Source organism: Prionailurus viverrinus, chromosome C2 (assembly GCF_022837055.1).
Source record: "Prionailurus viverrinus isolate Anna chromosome C2, UM_Priviv_1.0, whole genome shotgun sequence".
NCBI classification, from domain to species: Eukaryota; Metazoa; Chordata; class Mammalia; order Carnivora; family Felidae; genus Prionailurus; species Prionailurus viverrinus.
The window spans coordinates 89,336,793-89,353,562 of NC_062569.1; the positions used below are offsets into that span (position 1 = coordinate 89,336,793).

The following is a 16,770-nucleotide window of genomic DNA, read 5'->3' on the forward strand; positions in this document are numbered from 1 at the left end:
TGTCTTTTGGCTGTCTTTTTTTCATAAATAAATTTATAAGTTATTGCTTCTAAAGGCCTTCATACACAAACACCTAGACGAACAAGCACATAAGAGCAACACTAAAATGGCACCTGAAAAGCTGTAAGTGAAGACACTTCTCTTCTGAACACAGGCTCATGTGGAGCCATACACAGCACTGGTGTTGGGTGCCAGGTCATCAGCACCCATCTGATAACATTGCTAGGAGGGCTCAATACTTCTGAAAGGACTTTGTTCTCTTTAGCCTCTGTTAGATCTCTGTAAACCACAGAACATGATCTCCATCCTTAGCTTGGGGTAGCAGTGGGGAGAATGTGCTTTATTTGATGTATTCTGGAGCTAAGTATATGGTTGCCTGAATTCCTAGAAAATCTGGAATGAGTAGACTATTTTCAAGACAAGTGTCCACGTTATAAGAATTTCTTGGGTGGTAGACCATGCCATGGCAGTAAATTGATGCACAAACCCCTCTTTCATCTCAGCTCCGCCCCCTATTGTCAAGAAGCTTTTCCTAAACTCCTGCCCAGCCGCAGAGTCCATAATAGAAAGCACATCAGAATCAGAGTGGGAGAGATATGGGTTCAAGTCCCAGTTTCTCCATCCCCTAGTTGTAAGGACCTTCCTTATCCTTGATTTTCTCTAATCTATAAATGGGAACCGCATTTTTATAAATGGATGGGAGAATGCATGTTACACACAACACTTTGTACACTATAAAATGTTGCATAAAATGAAACTGCTGTTTCCAGTGGACAATAAATGACCCAGACCCCAGACAGCCGGGGACCACTAAGAGACACCTGTACTTACAGTTCCAAAATCAGGATGTAGGATGTGGGGGACTCATAAGTGTCATGGAGAGTGATGTACTGGGGGTGCTGCAGGTGCTGAAGTAGGGCAGCCTCGTGGGCGGCCTGCTCTTTTTTCTTCATTTTTTTGCTAACAAATTTCACAGCGACATCCTTGCGGGTAGCTTTGTGAATGCATTTCTTTACAATGGAGAAACGGCCTCTGGAAAGCGAAAGGGAGAAAGCGTTTTGCCAAGCTTCATTGATCAATTAGGTATTATTTTATTCAAGGGTGTGTAAATTTTTATCTGAAGTGGTTAGACAGTAGCATCTTATTAGGAATCCTACCTTTTCTATATTTTAATATTTTTTAAAGTTTATTTATTTTGAGAGAGAGAGCACAGCAGGGGAGGGGCAGAGGGAGAGGGAGTGAGAGAATCCCAAGCAGGCTCCTCACTGTAGTGTGGAGGCCTATGCGGGGCTCGATCTCACAACACTGGGGTCATGACCTGAGCTGAAATCAAGAGTTGGACGTTCTATCGACTGAGCCACCCAGATGTCCCACAGGTTCAATTTTCCAAGCAGAGTATATTTATATAAAATACAACAATAGTAATGTTAAAGAAGGAGGAATTCTAGTCTATGATAATTTCAAAAACATTTTTAAAGAGTCATTTTTGGGGTGGATGGCTGGCTCAGTTAAGCGTCCAACTTTGGCTCAGGTCATGGTCTCACGGTTCACGGGAGTGTGTGTGCTCTCTCTCACTCTCTCACTAATAAATGAATAAAAGCATTAAAAAAATAAAGAGTCAATTTTTAAATTTAATTTTATTTTTATTATCTTGGTGTTATGGAAACTTTCTAATACACACACAAGTAGAAAGAATAGTATAACAGATCTGTGCACCCAGAAGCCAGCTTCATTAATTGTCAACATTTTGCCAACCTCATTTCATCTATTCCTTTCCCACCCCTTGCCTTTTTTTTTCTGTAGTATTTTAAGCAAAATCCAGATATCATGTTATTTAATTCAGTAATTCTTGAGTTTGCATCTCTGATTGATAAGAATACTTAAAAATGTATAACGACCAGGGTCCCGGGGGGCTCAGTAGGTTGAGCTTCTGGCTTCAGCTCAGGTCATGATCTCACAATTCCTGGGTTTGAGCCCCACATCGGGCTCACTGTGTCAGCACAGAGACTGCTTCAGATACTCTGTTCTCCTCTCTCTGTCCCTCCTCTGCTTGTGCTCTCTCAAAAATAAATAAACATAAAAAAATGTATAACCACCATGCCATTTTCACATCTAACAAAATTTGCCACATCTAAAATAGAATGGTTTCCAGACTCAGCAGTAGCCCAATAGGATGTAGTAAGAATGGGAAGTAGAAGAGGGAACTTACCAACAACTGGTCAGAGAAAGGGAGAGTCAAAGAGGTGACAAGACAGTGCCATCCTAGGCCTGTCCCTGAGGCACCCTAACCCACGAGTAGAGAAGTCAATGGCCCAAAGAGCAGTCCATTCCTCTAGAGGAAATGTATGTATCCGACACCACCATGAAGATTGTCCAACTGACTCCTTGACCTGACTCTGTGCTCACCAAGTGACTTTCTGACAATAATAAGTGTTTTTCCACCATAGATTTTCACAAAAGAAATAATGTGCTAATAAATAAAGCACATATTAGGTAAATATTAATTGAATGCTTATTATATAGCAGACATTATTCTTCTTGCATAGTAAGCAAATATTTGGTCAAACTGGCAGCTCTATTCTACATCATAAATTAATAAATTGCCATTCTAAAAAAAAATTGCCATTCTCATATTTTTTAAAGTAGTCTCTATGCCTAACATGAGGCTTGAAGTCATGATCCCCAGATCAAGAGTTGCATAATATACCAACTGAGCCAGCCAAGTGCGTGCCCCTCCATTCTGGTTTTTAACAGCATTCTTTTGTTTGATTATTAGAGGTCACTCCTTCCAGAGGACTTCAGATGCATGAGAACAATTGAATATTGGGGAGAACTCTCCTGAACTAAGTGGTCATGTTGAGGTACTGCTGTACCTTAAATTTTTAAATTAATTAATTTATTTTGAGTGGGGAGGGGCACAGAGAGAGAGGGAGAGAGAGGATCCCAAAGAGTCTGATGGGACGGGGTGGGGGTGGGGGCAATCCCATGAACCATTAGATCATGAACTGAGCTGAGATCAAGAATTGGACACTTAAAAAAAAAGTTTATTTATTTATTTTGAGGTGGGGAGGGGCAGACAGGGAGAGGAGAGAGAGAATCCCAAGCAGGTGCAGAACCCAACATGGGGCTCGCACAAACCATGAGATTGTGACCTAAGCCGAAATCAAGAATCAGATGCTTAACTGACTGAGCCACCCAGGTGCTGCCCCCGCTACACCTTAATTTAAAAAAAAAACCAAAAAACATGTGTGTTTATCTGAGTTATGCATTCCCATGACTTAAAAAGTCAATTAGCTTTAACAAGGTTTCTTATTAAAACTAATAGTATCCCATTCTCCTACCCCCACCCCCATTTTCCCTTACACTAGAGGCAGTTTAATATAGCAGTTAGTTATATTTAGCTGATTATTCAGGTAGTCTATGTTTGTGTGGCTACTTCTTAGTGTTTCAGTCTTCATTGTAATCTGCTGATACCTACCATGGAGAGTGAGATATTAGTCTCTCTCCCTCCCTTTCCCCAGCACGTGACCACTTTTCCCATCCCCTGTCCTCTCAACAGAATATTAAAAAAATTTTTTTTAATGTTTATTTATTTTTGAGAGAGAGAGACACACACACAGTGTGAGTAGGGGAGGGGCAGAGAGAGAGAGGAGGAGACACAGACTCTGAAGCAGGTTCCAGGCTCCTAGCTGTCAGCACTGAGCCTGACATGGGGCTTGAACGTGCTATCAGATCATGACCTGAGCCAAAGCCAGATGCTCAACCAACTGAGCCACCCAGGCACCCCCAACAGAATGACACCTTAATTAATATTCAGTGTTTCCATTCTTGCGACTAGATCAGGGCTATTCACAGATGAAGCTCCAGTAAACTATGAATATTTTCCTTGTGATAGAATTCAATCATCATTTCTGACAAAGTGTGTCCCTTATGAGCACCACTCAAAGATTAGTCTGGGACTAAGAAGTCACCGCAGTGTGACTGAGCGGTGGTTTTTATCACGGTTCCATTCTCAGAGCCTTGCTCTGCTTCTGTGGATATGTTCTATCCATGCACAGCTTGAATGTGGCCTGGGATTTGTGTTGTTCCATGCACAGAATTAGGGGATCTTCTTCTTTAGCTATCTCTTCACTGAGATTTCCCACTCATTCGTTGGCTCCCAAGGGCCCGTTTTTGTGGATGGGATTCCCTCAGAGTTTTAGCCTCTGGCTTGGAGTAATGTAGTGAGAGAAAGAAGGGAGGGAGGGAAAAGCATTTTCCTGCTCTCTTCAGCTCAGAGGGACCTCTTTTCCTGTCTTTTGGCCAGAAAGATGGGTTTCTTTTGGAGTTGCTCCCTGTGCATGCTGCCCAGTTCCCTGGTTTGACCCACGCTTGGGCTAAAGCCCGACAAACAAACCAGAGAACTCACTGCTACCATCCTTGACTTTCTTCAAGTTTTAACTTGGTTCCCCATTCTCCATGTTATTGACTTACAGAATCCTGAGGTAGTTGCTATTTTGGATTTTGTCCAGGGCTTCTGGTCGTCATCAGTGGGATAGGCTACCCTGGGCTTACTCTGTCCTGGCCGGCACTGGGGGTTGGCTCATTCTAAAAGCTGGGGACTAAACAGCTGTTTGCAAGCTCTGATCAGGGGTGTTGGTGTCTGTCAACTCGACCTTCACAGTAGGGCGATCTGAGTGGACTGTTTGGTTGGGAAATCTCCGAAGCCAGTATCTTTAAGACTTTCCTCTTGGGCTGGTCAGATTTCCCAGAGAAAGATCCTCCTCCTCCCTGCCTAGTGGTGAAGTCCCGGTTATCCACTTCTGGAGCCCGCTGGCTAAGAGAGCTGGGGTCCTGAGTTATCCAAGCAAGGATTTGGCCTCATAACTGGTCCACTCGCAGTCAGGTTCTGCTGCCCCCAGCTGTGCCGGTGTCCCTGAGAACAAAGATACTTTCTTTTACCCTGTCTAGAGAATGAGCCTCCGGCGTTTTCCTGGATGCGGAAGGACAATTTGGAGATCTGGAGCCGCAGCCTCTCACACAGAGTTTCAGCCAACCCTCCAGTTTCAGCATCCTCTTTACACCGATTTGCAGAAGTACTTGCGCTGCCAGTACCCGAGCCTTTGGGGGAATTCTGCTGCAAAAGTTGCACAGCCTCTCACTTGACCCCACGACTGACTCGGATTGAGTGCTAGGTCATTTGTCACTCTGTCACTTGTTTTCTGCCTCTAACCCGTTATTGTTGTCTCTTCATCCCGTGTCTTCATCCTCATGTGCCTGATTCGAAAAAGTCCTTTAGTGCAGATTCGGTGAAGTCTCGGGAGGGAGAGAAAACTGATGGCTCTGTTCAACTTGCCTTCCTTACCTGGAGGCCTGGCCCTGCTACCTTTTTGGATCTTGTGCAGATAACCAGTCAGCATTCCCAGGGATAAATCTCTGACTTCTTTATATTATAGAGGTGCCCATCTAATTTATTTCCAGCTAACCGTGCTATGCTCAAGTGCTCTTTCCTTCAGATGGACTTTAGCAGAGAAGATATTTCTTTCTGCACCATGGTTTTTATCATATCTTATTATCAGAGAACTAGTTTTTAAATGTTGATTCATTTTTGAGAGACAGAGAGAGAGACAGACAGACAGACAGAATGTGAGTGGGGGAGGGCAGAGAGAGAGGGGGACACAGAATCCCAAGCAGGCTCCAGGCTCTGAACTGTCAGCATAGAGCTCGATGCGGGGCTCGAACTCACGAACCATGAGATCATGACCTGAGCTGAAGTCGAATGCTTAATCGACTGAGACACCCAGGCACCCCACCAGAGAATTATTTTTAACAAGATAGTCATAGAGGCCTAGAATTCTAGGTTTAGGTGTGATGGAGAAAGTTGACTCACTTCTATGGCCCACAAATACCTTTCATGTGTTTTATGTAAGTGTCTACATGTTTTATTTCCTTTCTGTTAACATACAGCATTTTTAAAGGATCTCCTGAAACTATGAGGACTATACTTGGAAGAGAGGTAAAACTTCAGATTGTTGGAGATGAGATTTTTTTTTTCATAAAACATTGATTGCTTTGAACAAATCAGAAACTTGATCTCCCCTTCAGGAAATATGAAAGCATCCATCTGTTCCAGGTAAAACATGCCTTAGCCCGTGGCTATCAACAGTAAATGCATATCTCGGGAAGGAATTCACTGGTACATCCAGGTGATGCCACCAGTTTCATTTAGAACCAGGTGGGGAGGGGCACCTGGGTGGCTCAGTCTGTTAAGTGTCTGACTTCAGCTCAGGTCATGATCTCACTGTTCATGAGTTTGAGCCCTGCATCAGGTTCTCTACTGTCAGCGCAGAGCCTGCTTTGGATCCTCTGTCTCCCTTTCTCTCTGCCTCTCCCCTGCTTGTGAGCACTCATTCTCTCTCTCTCTCAACAAACAAACAAACAAAAATTAAAAAAAAAAAAAAAAGAACCAGGTGGGGATTCACTACTGGAGTCATGCCTAGCTTCACAAACTTCAATATAATGTGGCAAACTAGATTTCAATTGCTAGAGCTTATTTTTGACCAAAATTTCTACAATGAGAAACCACATATGTTAGTAAAACAAACACAGGCTTAAGAATTGGGTAGCCCAGGGCTGGAATCCTGGCTCTCTACTTCCTAGTTGTAGGACCTTGAAAAAGTTACTTACCTCCCGAAGCCTGAGTTCCTTTCCTGGAAATCTACTCAAACACTACACCTCACGTGTTATAAGGATTAGATTTAATACCTTTTGTATAATACCTGCATAGTATTTGGAACACTACAGAAACTCAATAAGCACCATCATTATCACCTTGGAAATTTCCATTGGCCCTTCCCTGCCCCTCTGGCCATACAAAGAAGAGAGAAAGCTGAGCTAAAGTTGTTGTTTTTTGTTTGCTTGTTTGTGTTTTTTTTAGAGAAAGAGAGAGAATTTCAAGCAGGCTCCACGCTCAGCACAGACCTTGATGTGGGGCTCAATCCCACCACACTGGCATCATGACCTGAGCCCCTTATCAAGAGTCAGACGTTCAACCGACTGAGCCACCCAGGCGCCCAGAGATAAAGTTGGTTTTTGACGAAAAGCGCTGTAATGAAAGGCGGTGAATTACATTTAAATCCTGTCTAAGAAATGGGAATAATAAGCATTTTGGCTCTCTCCACAACCTCTGTCGCAACCACCTCGCTTAGGAAATTTTATGCTTCATTGAGAGACGTCAATCAGAGATGGAGAAGATGCTAATGGCCCATTGTTTGTGGGTGCTCTTTTATTTACACATTCAGGGAGTGGGAGACTTGCCAGCACTACCTACCCTCTCACCTAGACCACGTGGAAACTGATGCACATCTAGAGACGAGCCCCCTTTTCGTTTAGGCCCATCAACTATTTTGTGGGCCAGGTGATAGAGTTTTTTCATTATTTTGTTAAAAGTTATATTTTTATCTTTTTTACTTTTGGGGACATACTTTTCTAACCAAAAGAAAGAGATAGAAACAGAGAGAGAGAGAGACGGAGACAGAGAGAAAGAGACAGAGACAGAGGTGTGTGTGTGTGTGTGTGTGTGTGCGTGTGTGTATGTAGGGGGCACTGGATTGAAAACATCCATGAAACAATGCACTTGTGCTTGAAACATGGACAAGAATGGAAACCTGTACCAAAAATTAGTGATTATACCTTCTTTCCAGGAACACATGGAATTTTTAACAAAAATTGACCATGTACTGCTTATAAATGAAGTCCCAACAAAAATCAGCATCGGTATCATATAAATCAAGTTCTTCAACCACAGTGTAATTAAGTTAGAAATCAGTGACAAGTAGATAGTTTGTAAAACTCTCATACAGTTGAAAAATTTACTTTTTAAAGGATATTTATTTATTTATTTATTTTTGAGAGAGAGAGAGAGAGAGAGAGCAGTAGAGGAGCAGAGAGAGAGGGAGACACAGAATCCGAAGCAGGCCCCAGGCTCTGAGCTGTCAGCACAGAGCATGACGTGGGGCTCGAACTCATGGACCTCGAGATCACGACCTAAGCTGAAGTCGGAAGCTTAACCGATGGAGCCCCTACAGTTGAAAAACTTAAAATATTTCTATTATGATTAGGTCAAAGAAAATAATCATGGTTGAACTGAATGATAATGAAACTGCCACATACCAGAACTCAGGGGAGGTAGCTAAAATTGTACCTTAAAGAAAAGGCTGAGCTTTAAATTTTTATATTAGAACAGAAGAAAGGCTGATAGTTGATGAGTGAGGCTTCCAACGTAAAAAGTTAAAAAAAGAGCAATAAAAGTACACATAAATATTCTAGCGTTTTCTTACTATAGAGAGAGTACACGGAGGAAAAGAAACAAACGGTAAAAGCAAGTCATTATTCGGATGTGATGTTGTTAAGTGCTCATGAAGGAATAGAAAATGGGGTCATTACCTTCCAATTTCATTCAGCTCAGTATAAGCTGAATCAAAATTATCCTTCCAAGAAATGGTGGCACCATCAGCAGCAGCATCTTTGGAAGAGAGAGAATCCATTTATGACACTGAGGAAGTCATGTAAGAATAAAGAAAAGGTTGACAGAAAAGCTCCCGCCTTGCCCCAAAGCAATTCTCATGGCCAAATATGGAGTCTAGCTCAGTGGGAAAAGGCCAGGATTCTCTGAAATGTTATTTTTAAAAATATCATCCCAGGGGAAACTGACATGACAGAGGCAGACTCCCCCTCCCTGTGCCATCTACATAAACAAAAGAAAACTTGGGACAATCAGAGACACAACCTCTGGATATTTTAAAAATAGAAATTTGGTAGAAAAAATTAAAAGAGAGAGAGAGAGAAACACATGGAAGGTCTAGAAAAGCCAGTGAGAATCAGGGCTGAGGGTGAAGGCAGCAGAGGAGAAGGGAAGAGTTACAAGGCCCAGAGGAGGAAAGGAGAGGAATGTGCTGGAAATACCCTAACCACTGCTTTCTCTCACCCTGCTGTCCTCAGACATTAACGAGCCTATCTGGTATACTGAATGCTGAATGATTTAGCTTAACCCAAAATATGTGCCTGAGCAGAATGTGGCAGTATTACCTTAAGAGGTGTTCATTCTCTGGCAATAATTTAAACACACACACGCACACAGGCACACATGCATGTGCACATGCACACCAGTATGTATTTGTGTTGTCCCTGGGGAACAAGGCTCACAAGAAGCAAAACATGTGACAGAATTTAGTTAGTAGCTCCAGAGGAGAGGACCACCCCCGCAGTGTGGGTCTTCTGACCATAGCTGGGCTGAGGTTCAGGTGCCTTACCTACATTGAATTCTGACACAATAGAGACCCAGGGCCCAGGTTTCCCAGTGAGTCATGGGTCTTAGGGAGCAGGGTGACTGGGAGGGAGCTTAGCCCCTGAGTACGCGCTGGGGAACACTTCCAGACTCAGCTGGGGGTTGGGCTATAGCCAAGGGCCGTAGAGGGTTTCTGAAGCCCCCTGGGAACTCTGGGATTCCCTGGCCCTGGAGAGACATGGGTTTCTTGCCTTCTCAGTGTGGTGGCCTCCTCCTCCACCCCAACACACTCCCCACCCCCTTGCACCACGGAATACCTCACCACTTGGAGATTTCTTTGGGCTAGCAAGTGTCCTCTTTCAAATGTTCTTGGGACCAAAGCGGCTTGGTGAGACAGTGAATGGGGGGCCAAAACGAGAACCACATTTGTGAAATACTCGTGTAGCTATAGATACATCTTCATCATTCCAACACATCCACCTAAAAATGTGTCCACTTGAAGTAAGACATTGTGGGAAGGCTAGGGGTGGGGAAACTATCAAATACTCATTCTGATTCCAATCCTTCAACCAGGTTGCTTTCCTCTCCCCAGTTTAAATTGGTGAGTGGGACTGTGTCTGATGCTGGGAGGCACACTTAGGCCTGGCAGGGGTTCCCAGGGAGAGGAGGGCTGGTGTTCCCATCCAGGAAAAGGGGCAGACAGCATCCATACGACTCATGACTCCTTCTCACCCCTCTCTGTTCCTGGAGACACATGTGGGTGTCCAGGGACCCTGGCAGGCCCAGGGCAGACACTGGTGGCAGACCAAACTTTTGCTCCAAAATGGTTGAAATCACACTTTTCATCAGGTCTCTGAAATGTTACTTGACTGAAGACACTGGACAATCCAGGTTACCTCCCGCAGGGTGGCCGGCACCAGTGAGTGTGTGACAGCTGGCCAGGTGCCTTGTCTCCACCAGGGCTGCTGGGCATGGCTGGGACTCACCGTACTCTGGGAGTCGCACAAACTCTGAGGGCTCGCTGGGAAGGCTGATCCCCCAGGGGTTACTGGCGCTGACTCTGAACTGATAAGGACTCCCAGGGCTGAGGTCTTCGATGACGAGGTAAGTGTCCAAGGTCGAAGCTACAGACTGCTGCCAGGCCTGGGAACCTAGCACACAATTTCCAAGGAGAGGGAAAGAAGAAAACGCCAGAGGGACATTGTTTCAAAGACCTTCAGCAAACAAAGAAAGGAAAGCTGACACATTCTGTTCCATTCAAGGGGTTACAAAGTGGGCTCTGAAAGCCTGTGGGCCAACGGTGGCAGGTTTGGGCTCAGTTTCCTAAGTGACTGCGTATATCATGAGGGGTGTGGAAGCAGCTGGCCTAGGGGTTCTGGTCATTTCCAAATGTGTATGTGCGAGAAGGAAAAGACACAGATCATACAGAATTGACAGAGGGACGTGTGGCAAATTCTTAATAAGGCATAAAAATATATTATAAATAGCAAAATGAGAGAAAATACACATTTGGAAATGGAAACAAAATAGAAGTGAACATGCATTGAGCACGCCATACATGTAAAATACCGCAGAAAGTGTCTTCCCAGAATTCTCTCATTTAACTTTCGCACTTAAATCTCCAGAAACCGGTGAGGTTGGGAACACAGATCTCACTTTATACGTGAAGAAATAGAGGCTCAGAAAGAGGAAGTGATTTTCTCAAGAGAACTGTGTTAATAGGATGAACTATGAACTGAACAGCGCGGAACTAAGTGCAAGCTTTTGTGAGACACGTCTCCCAGCTCAGCACGAACACCTCTCTGCTGAGTGGGGAGACCCAAGAGTGAACAGCTTCAGAAAGATGCAGAAATGAACAGCTCTGTAACTGCACAGGGCCTGTTTGGTAGAAGAAAGAAGAGTTAAAAAACTACGAGTAATGGTGAGTAACACAAATGAGTTAGGCTCTGGCCACAACAAGCAGTTGTTTGAAATTCAGTTCTGTAATTCATTATGTGGTTCAGAGATGTGTTAACAACTAGAGCTACCTGGCAGCTTCTTATTTAACTAATTCTTCTTGATAATAGGTGACAGGTTCAGGTGTTTCTAACTGCTAAACTAATGCATGCATCCTTAGCATGTAAATGTAACAAAATTAAAAAATGAACAGTTTTTAAAAAATCATACATATGTGTATATATATATAAAATTTAAAGATCACACAAAATATATGATATATATATAACATATGCTATATATATACATATACATATGCTATATATATATACACACATATACATATGCTATATATATATAAAATCTCTAAATTTTATCTGGGGATGGGGATAAAGCTCTGCTCATGCTACCCTAGTTACTACTCTGGGAGAAAGGTCACAAATTAGCAAACTTGATACCTGGGTTTAATGCCAGGCCTGTCTCTTACTAACTCCTGCCTCCGTGTTCCTCAACTTTCTTCAGGCCTTAGCGTCCTCATGTGTAAAATGGGCCTGACTGCTCCTGTCTGGGTGATTAGACTTGTTAAGGACAAAAGTGCACGCGAAGGCACTTTGAAACTTGCCAAGAGTCATCAGCCCTTGGGCGAAGTTGGAGAGCAGGAGGCGGCTGTGGCCTGGAGCTGAGGTCCTTGTGCTGAGTTGGAAGACACAAGAAGGGACAGCTAATGAAAGGCATGAAGGCAAGTAGTTCATGACTCTGAAGGATCTCCTTTCGAGGAAGAGAAGGAAGAAACAGAAGGGCAGGGGAGCGAGCGTACCTTCCTCCCGGTACTCCACAGTGTAACCAGAAATAGTGCAGTTCCCAGTGCTGGAGGGAGGCAGCCAGCGGAGAATCACAGAAGTGCAGCTTCTCTCCTGGGCAATGGGGCGGTTAGGGGCTGCTGGAACACCTTTGGGGACAGAAATTACAGTCAAGTGCTATTTCTGCAGAACTTGGCACTTTACACCAAGGTTGAAAGTTACCTAGGAAACATTACCTTCCCCGTGTCTCAAATTTTTCCTAGGGTCTTTTCTACCAAGTGGCACACCTCTCTCCAGGCCCTGGGGAAGCCTGGGAGATACACTTTGGGGTTAGAACTTCTTCCTTGGGCTAAAGACTGCACACTGGAGTTAGAGCTTGGCCAGGCAACGATACGGGAAGTTATGGGGGACCACAGATAGCTCTTAGTGAAGACGCCTTCTCTTCCATTTGCTAGACCTTTACTTTGGAATTTCACAATGGACCTCTGCTTCCCCAGGTTGCAGGGAACCCTTGTAATGTCCACTTAAAATATTCGGTTAACACAAACTCAGAGAGAGAAAAAGTAGAATGGTGGTTGCCAGGGGTGGTGGGGAGGGGGGTTGGGGAGCTGTTGCTTAATGGATATAGACCTTAGTTTTGCAAGATGAAAAGAGTTCTAGAGATAGGTTGCACAACAATATGAATGTACTTAACGTTACAGAATGTACAGTTAACATTGGTGCAGACGATAGATTTTATGTTATATGTATTTCACCATAATAAAAAATATCTTAAAAGTATAAAAAGGGTTTGACTAAAGAAGACCCTGTACCTTGCACTTTAACTGTAGCAGACGTAGATGTGGTGCCATGGTCGTTCGTTGCTATGCAGGTATAAATCCCACTGTCCTGGGGCATCAGATTGCAGATCTTCAGGGTGATTTCCCCAGAATCACTAGAGACACCAAAAGGATGCTCTTCAGACTCCAATAATGAGTCAATTGACTGATGGGTAAAATCCCCAGGGTGGGCACAAGGTGTGCTGAGCTGAATCCTCAGGCTCAAGGTCTCATCCCAGCTCTGTTATTTTCCTACACACCTTGGGTGATCACCTTATTTTTCTATATTCCCATTTCCTTATGGGGGGGGATTCTTGTCACCCCCAACTCTCATGTTTGTTGTATATGGGGTGTAGGGATAGAAAAGAAGTAAAATGAGATAAGAATTAGAGCAGGGTTTGAAATATATAAAGCCCTATACAATATTACTAGTCTTATTACCATGAGCAACTCTGTCCTAAAATATTCTCAGTGTCACACATCAATAATAAGTCATACAAGAAAATAGACTGAAGAATGAAAATGTTTAAGTATTTCAAATTCTACATATGGGACCCTCAAAACAATTAAGTGAATTAGGTAAAGGGCAAATTCCTCTACTAAATGCTAACTTCCCTAGTAGTCCCAGTCACAAGGGATAGCACTGCTTAGGAAGAGTGAAATGCAGCAGTCATGGTCAACCCCGCTCCCTCCCTCCAGCTGAGACATATGGAGCCTGCTGGTCTTCAGGATCCTCACCAAGCACTGGCTCTTACACTAAATTCCTTGGGCCCCCTAATCTTAGGGCTTGGCCAGCCCTTGCCATCTTTGCTGGAAATACCATTTCATATGCACAAAAATTAAGTTAATGGATAGGAGTTTGATTCTAAATGATTCTTTGATAGATGTTTAAGCACTTAGGGCTTGTTACTGCGTGTCCACTGTAAAGGGTAGTGCACAATAAAGTTCATCATTAGTAGCAATAAATGCTAACACAATGATTGGGAGGCAGTCAACTAGGTTTTGTTAAACAGCCTTTCTGTGTGGAAGCATGTTTATGGCTAGATTTTCTGTTTAGCATTGCATATTTTGGAGCAAGTCTTTTTTTTTTTTTTATTCTTCTAAGAAAATTATTCTTAGGTTATTGAAGGAATTAAATAGATCACTGTTTCACAGGATCCTGAGGGGCACAAAGAACACTGGGATGTTGGGATGGGAAACCCACATTGCTTCCACAAGTCTGGGGCCTTTGCCATTTCCACTAACATAGAGATTCTCTTGGGGATCCTTTTGGGAAAGATCAACTGGGTGAATGTAAGTCAGTGACTGCCAGAGCTCTTTGAAGGTATGGTTTATGGTTGACCTGACATATAAAGTTTTATGTTTTAATTTATTGAATGTGGGTCCAGAATGCAGTCTTTCCAACCTGTTCTCATTTGTTAAGCCATGTCTACGTGATGTTGAGCAGCATGCGGCTATGTGCTGGCCATCAGCCAGATGTTTGACAGGCTCCATGGCAGGTTGTAGTGAGCGGTGGAGGCCGTGCCTAAACCTCCCAGCCCTGGGTACACTGTTGACTCAATTTCTCTCCTAATCAATGCCAAGTATTTGTGCTAGAATAGGACCCAGGGCAGCTGTTCTCTTGGAGAGACTAAGTAACCAGCATGGGAGCTGCACCAAGGAGCTGGGAGTGTCGATGCAGGGCGATCAGCTTACCAGGAGGAGACGGTGTATGTGGCCGAGCTGTTGTCAGTGTCAAGGATGTTCTGGTCTGGACCCTTCCAGGTGATGGTGGGCTTTGGCCGCCCACAGACTTTGCACTGCAATGTCACTGTGTCCCCAAGCAAGCAGGTCACATCCACTAAGGGCACAAGGAATTCTGGGGCCACTGTGGTCAAATTGACATAAATTCACATCATTTAGAATAAACAGAATACACAGCCATTTTACAACACAACCCTCTCATTCCCTACCCACGTGTAATGATTCAAATATCCTTCAGCTTATGTTGCTCAATCATCCATGTCCCATTGACAAGTATTTAAAAGTAATAAATGTTTATTGTAGAAAATTAGGAAGTACAGATAAATAGAATGAAAAGCTCCATGATGTCCTGATACAGACATTAACAACCGTGAGCATCTTGGTGTATGTCTTTTTGGCTTTTATCAACACACTTTTTATTACACGAATTATACATATGGCAAATTGTAGTCTTTTCCACACCAACAGTTTATTCTAAACACCTTTTCTTGTCCATAGCACAGAATGACATCACCAATATTTACAGCCTCTACCTCACTGCTGGATTTGCCACAATTTATTTAGCCAATCCTCGTGTTCTCAGTTCTACTTTTTAACTCACCTTCTTGGATGAAATTTGGATTTAAGATCTGAAAAACACAAAGAGACAGAAAACTGCTTAAATCCTAAACTACTGAAAGAGAGCAGGAGACTTTGACCCTATTGAGTAAAAAGGAAGCACCATTTAGGGAGATGAAGCCAGGAGCCCAGCCTCTGTTGTTTGTGACCGTATCACTATTGCAGTAACAACCCAGGGCACCTGCCTTACTTTCCTCTCTACTCTGCTTCTTCACCTGCCTCTGGGTGACCCAGGGTCCCAAGCAGGTGTATCATGACCGCAAAAGCTCTTCTGGCTGCAGCTGGCCTCTCTTGCCTGCATTTTACTTATTGCTCTTCCTCTCTGTCACATGCATAAAAGTCATTCTCCCTGCCTGCCCCCCCCCCCTTCAATATGCACTCAAGCAATGTGTTGGCACTGATTCCTCCCAGCATCACAAATTTTCAAAAACAGAGCACCTGACATTTATCGAACTGGAATGGTCATTGACATTAACCACTAACCATTAGCCTAATGATTTCCTTCCAAATGTACCCCCTTCCCCCAAACAGGAGAGAGTTCTCTCCAAGCAGTTAAATGCAGAGCTTGTCTGGTCGAAGGGGAAAGAGAGGTCATACCTGTCCATTTTTTCCCCAGCATGGCCTCCTATAGCCCAAGCTTCCATAGGCCAAATTGAAAAGCGCCGACCTGGAGGTTCTGGCCCTTTTTTTGCTGCTTAGGTGAGAAAACCAGACTTAGGCCAACTAAGTGACTTGTCTGGTCATATGGCTGGTTGGCAGAGGCACTGCGGGGTGGGGGGATTCTTTACACGCACTGTAAAGGCTGCCTCGTGACCCCATGCATCTTCACAAAAGATCGACTTCCAGCTGACTAGCCATGCTGAAAAGTCATCCCTTCTTGATTTTTCTGCCATCTTTTGTTTTACCTCTAATCATGTGGGTCCAGGTTATAAACCTTGGTGGAGTGAACGAAACATGGGTTTTGGAGTCAGAGAGGCTGGGGCTCACCTCTTTTGTTTCATGTGATTTTATGATAATCACTTAAGATTTATGACATCAATTTCCTTCCCTATAAAATGGGGATAAATAATATCTATTGCAAAGTGTTATTGCAAAGATTAGATGAGCAACATATGTCAAGTGCTTAGCACAGTGGTTGACCAATAACAAGTATTCAATGACTACTTAAGTAAAGAACGATTATCTAATTCTAAACATCTCCCTTCTGCAAAGCAGCCTACTGTTACAGTGGCTTTTCTCTTAAGAGTTTGTTGTAAAAGTCTTCTTTCCTTCCTAATGAAGCCAGAAAGCTCACGTGTCTTACAAATGGCTCCCTGGGGCATTCATACTTATCTCCCTGTATTTATGTGAACACGTGTCATAAGTGAACACAGTTTCTGTCCTTCCCTTATACAGGATCCATATGGGCCCTTTGGAACAAAGATGCTACTCCCCCCTTTGGATTTCCGTTTGCAAACCAATTGCCCACATATACCACCCAGCTTTTTCATGAAGTGAGCTGCAGAAAACTCTTGCAATGCCACGTCCTGGGGCTGTGTGTCTTGAGACTGCCACTGCAGTGTCCTCTGCTAGTCTCAAGAGGCCACTATAC

General features: G+C 43.7%; 1 protein-coding gene across 2 annotated transcripts in view; it reads right to left on the minus strand.

Annotated features, from left to right (window-relative positions):
• LOC125174692 (kalirin-like) overlaps nt 1-16,770 on the minus strand; it is a 122,004-nt gene that overhangs the window by 9,846 nt on the left and 95,388 nt on the right. For both annotated transcript variants that reach the window (XM_047874339.1, XM_047874338.1), the window contains exons 19-25: nt 15,163-15,190; nt 14,514-14,685; nt 12,813-12,934; nt 12,018-12,149; nt 10,252-10,416; nt 8,425-8,503; nt 832-1,032 (exon numbers count right to left, since the gene is read on the minus strand). In XM_047874339.1, coding sequence (XP_047730295.1) covers nt 832-1,032; nt 8,425-8,503; nt 10,252-10,416; nt 12,018-12,149; nt 12,813-12,934; nt 14,514-14,685; nt 15,163-15,190 — 899 coding nt within the window. The remainder of the gene's footprint in view (nt 1-831; nt 1,033-8,424; nt 8,504-10,251; nt 10,417-12,017; nt 12,150-12,812; nt 12,935-14,513; nt 14,686-15,162; nt 15,191-16,770) is intronic.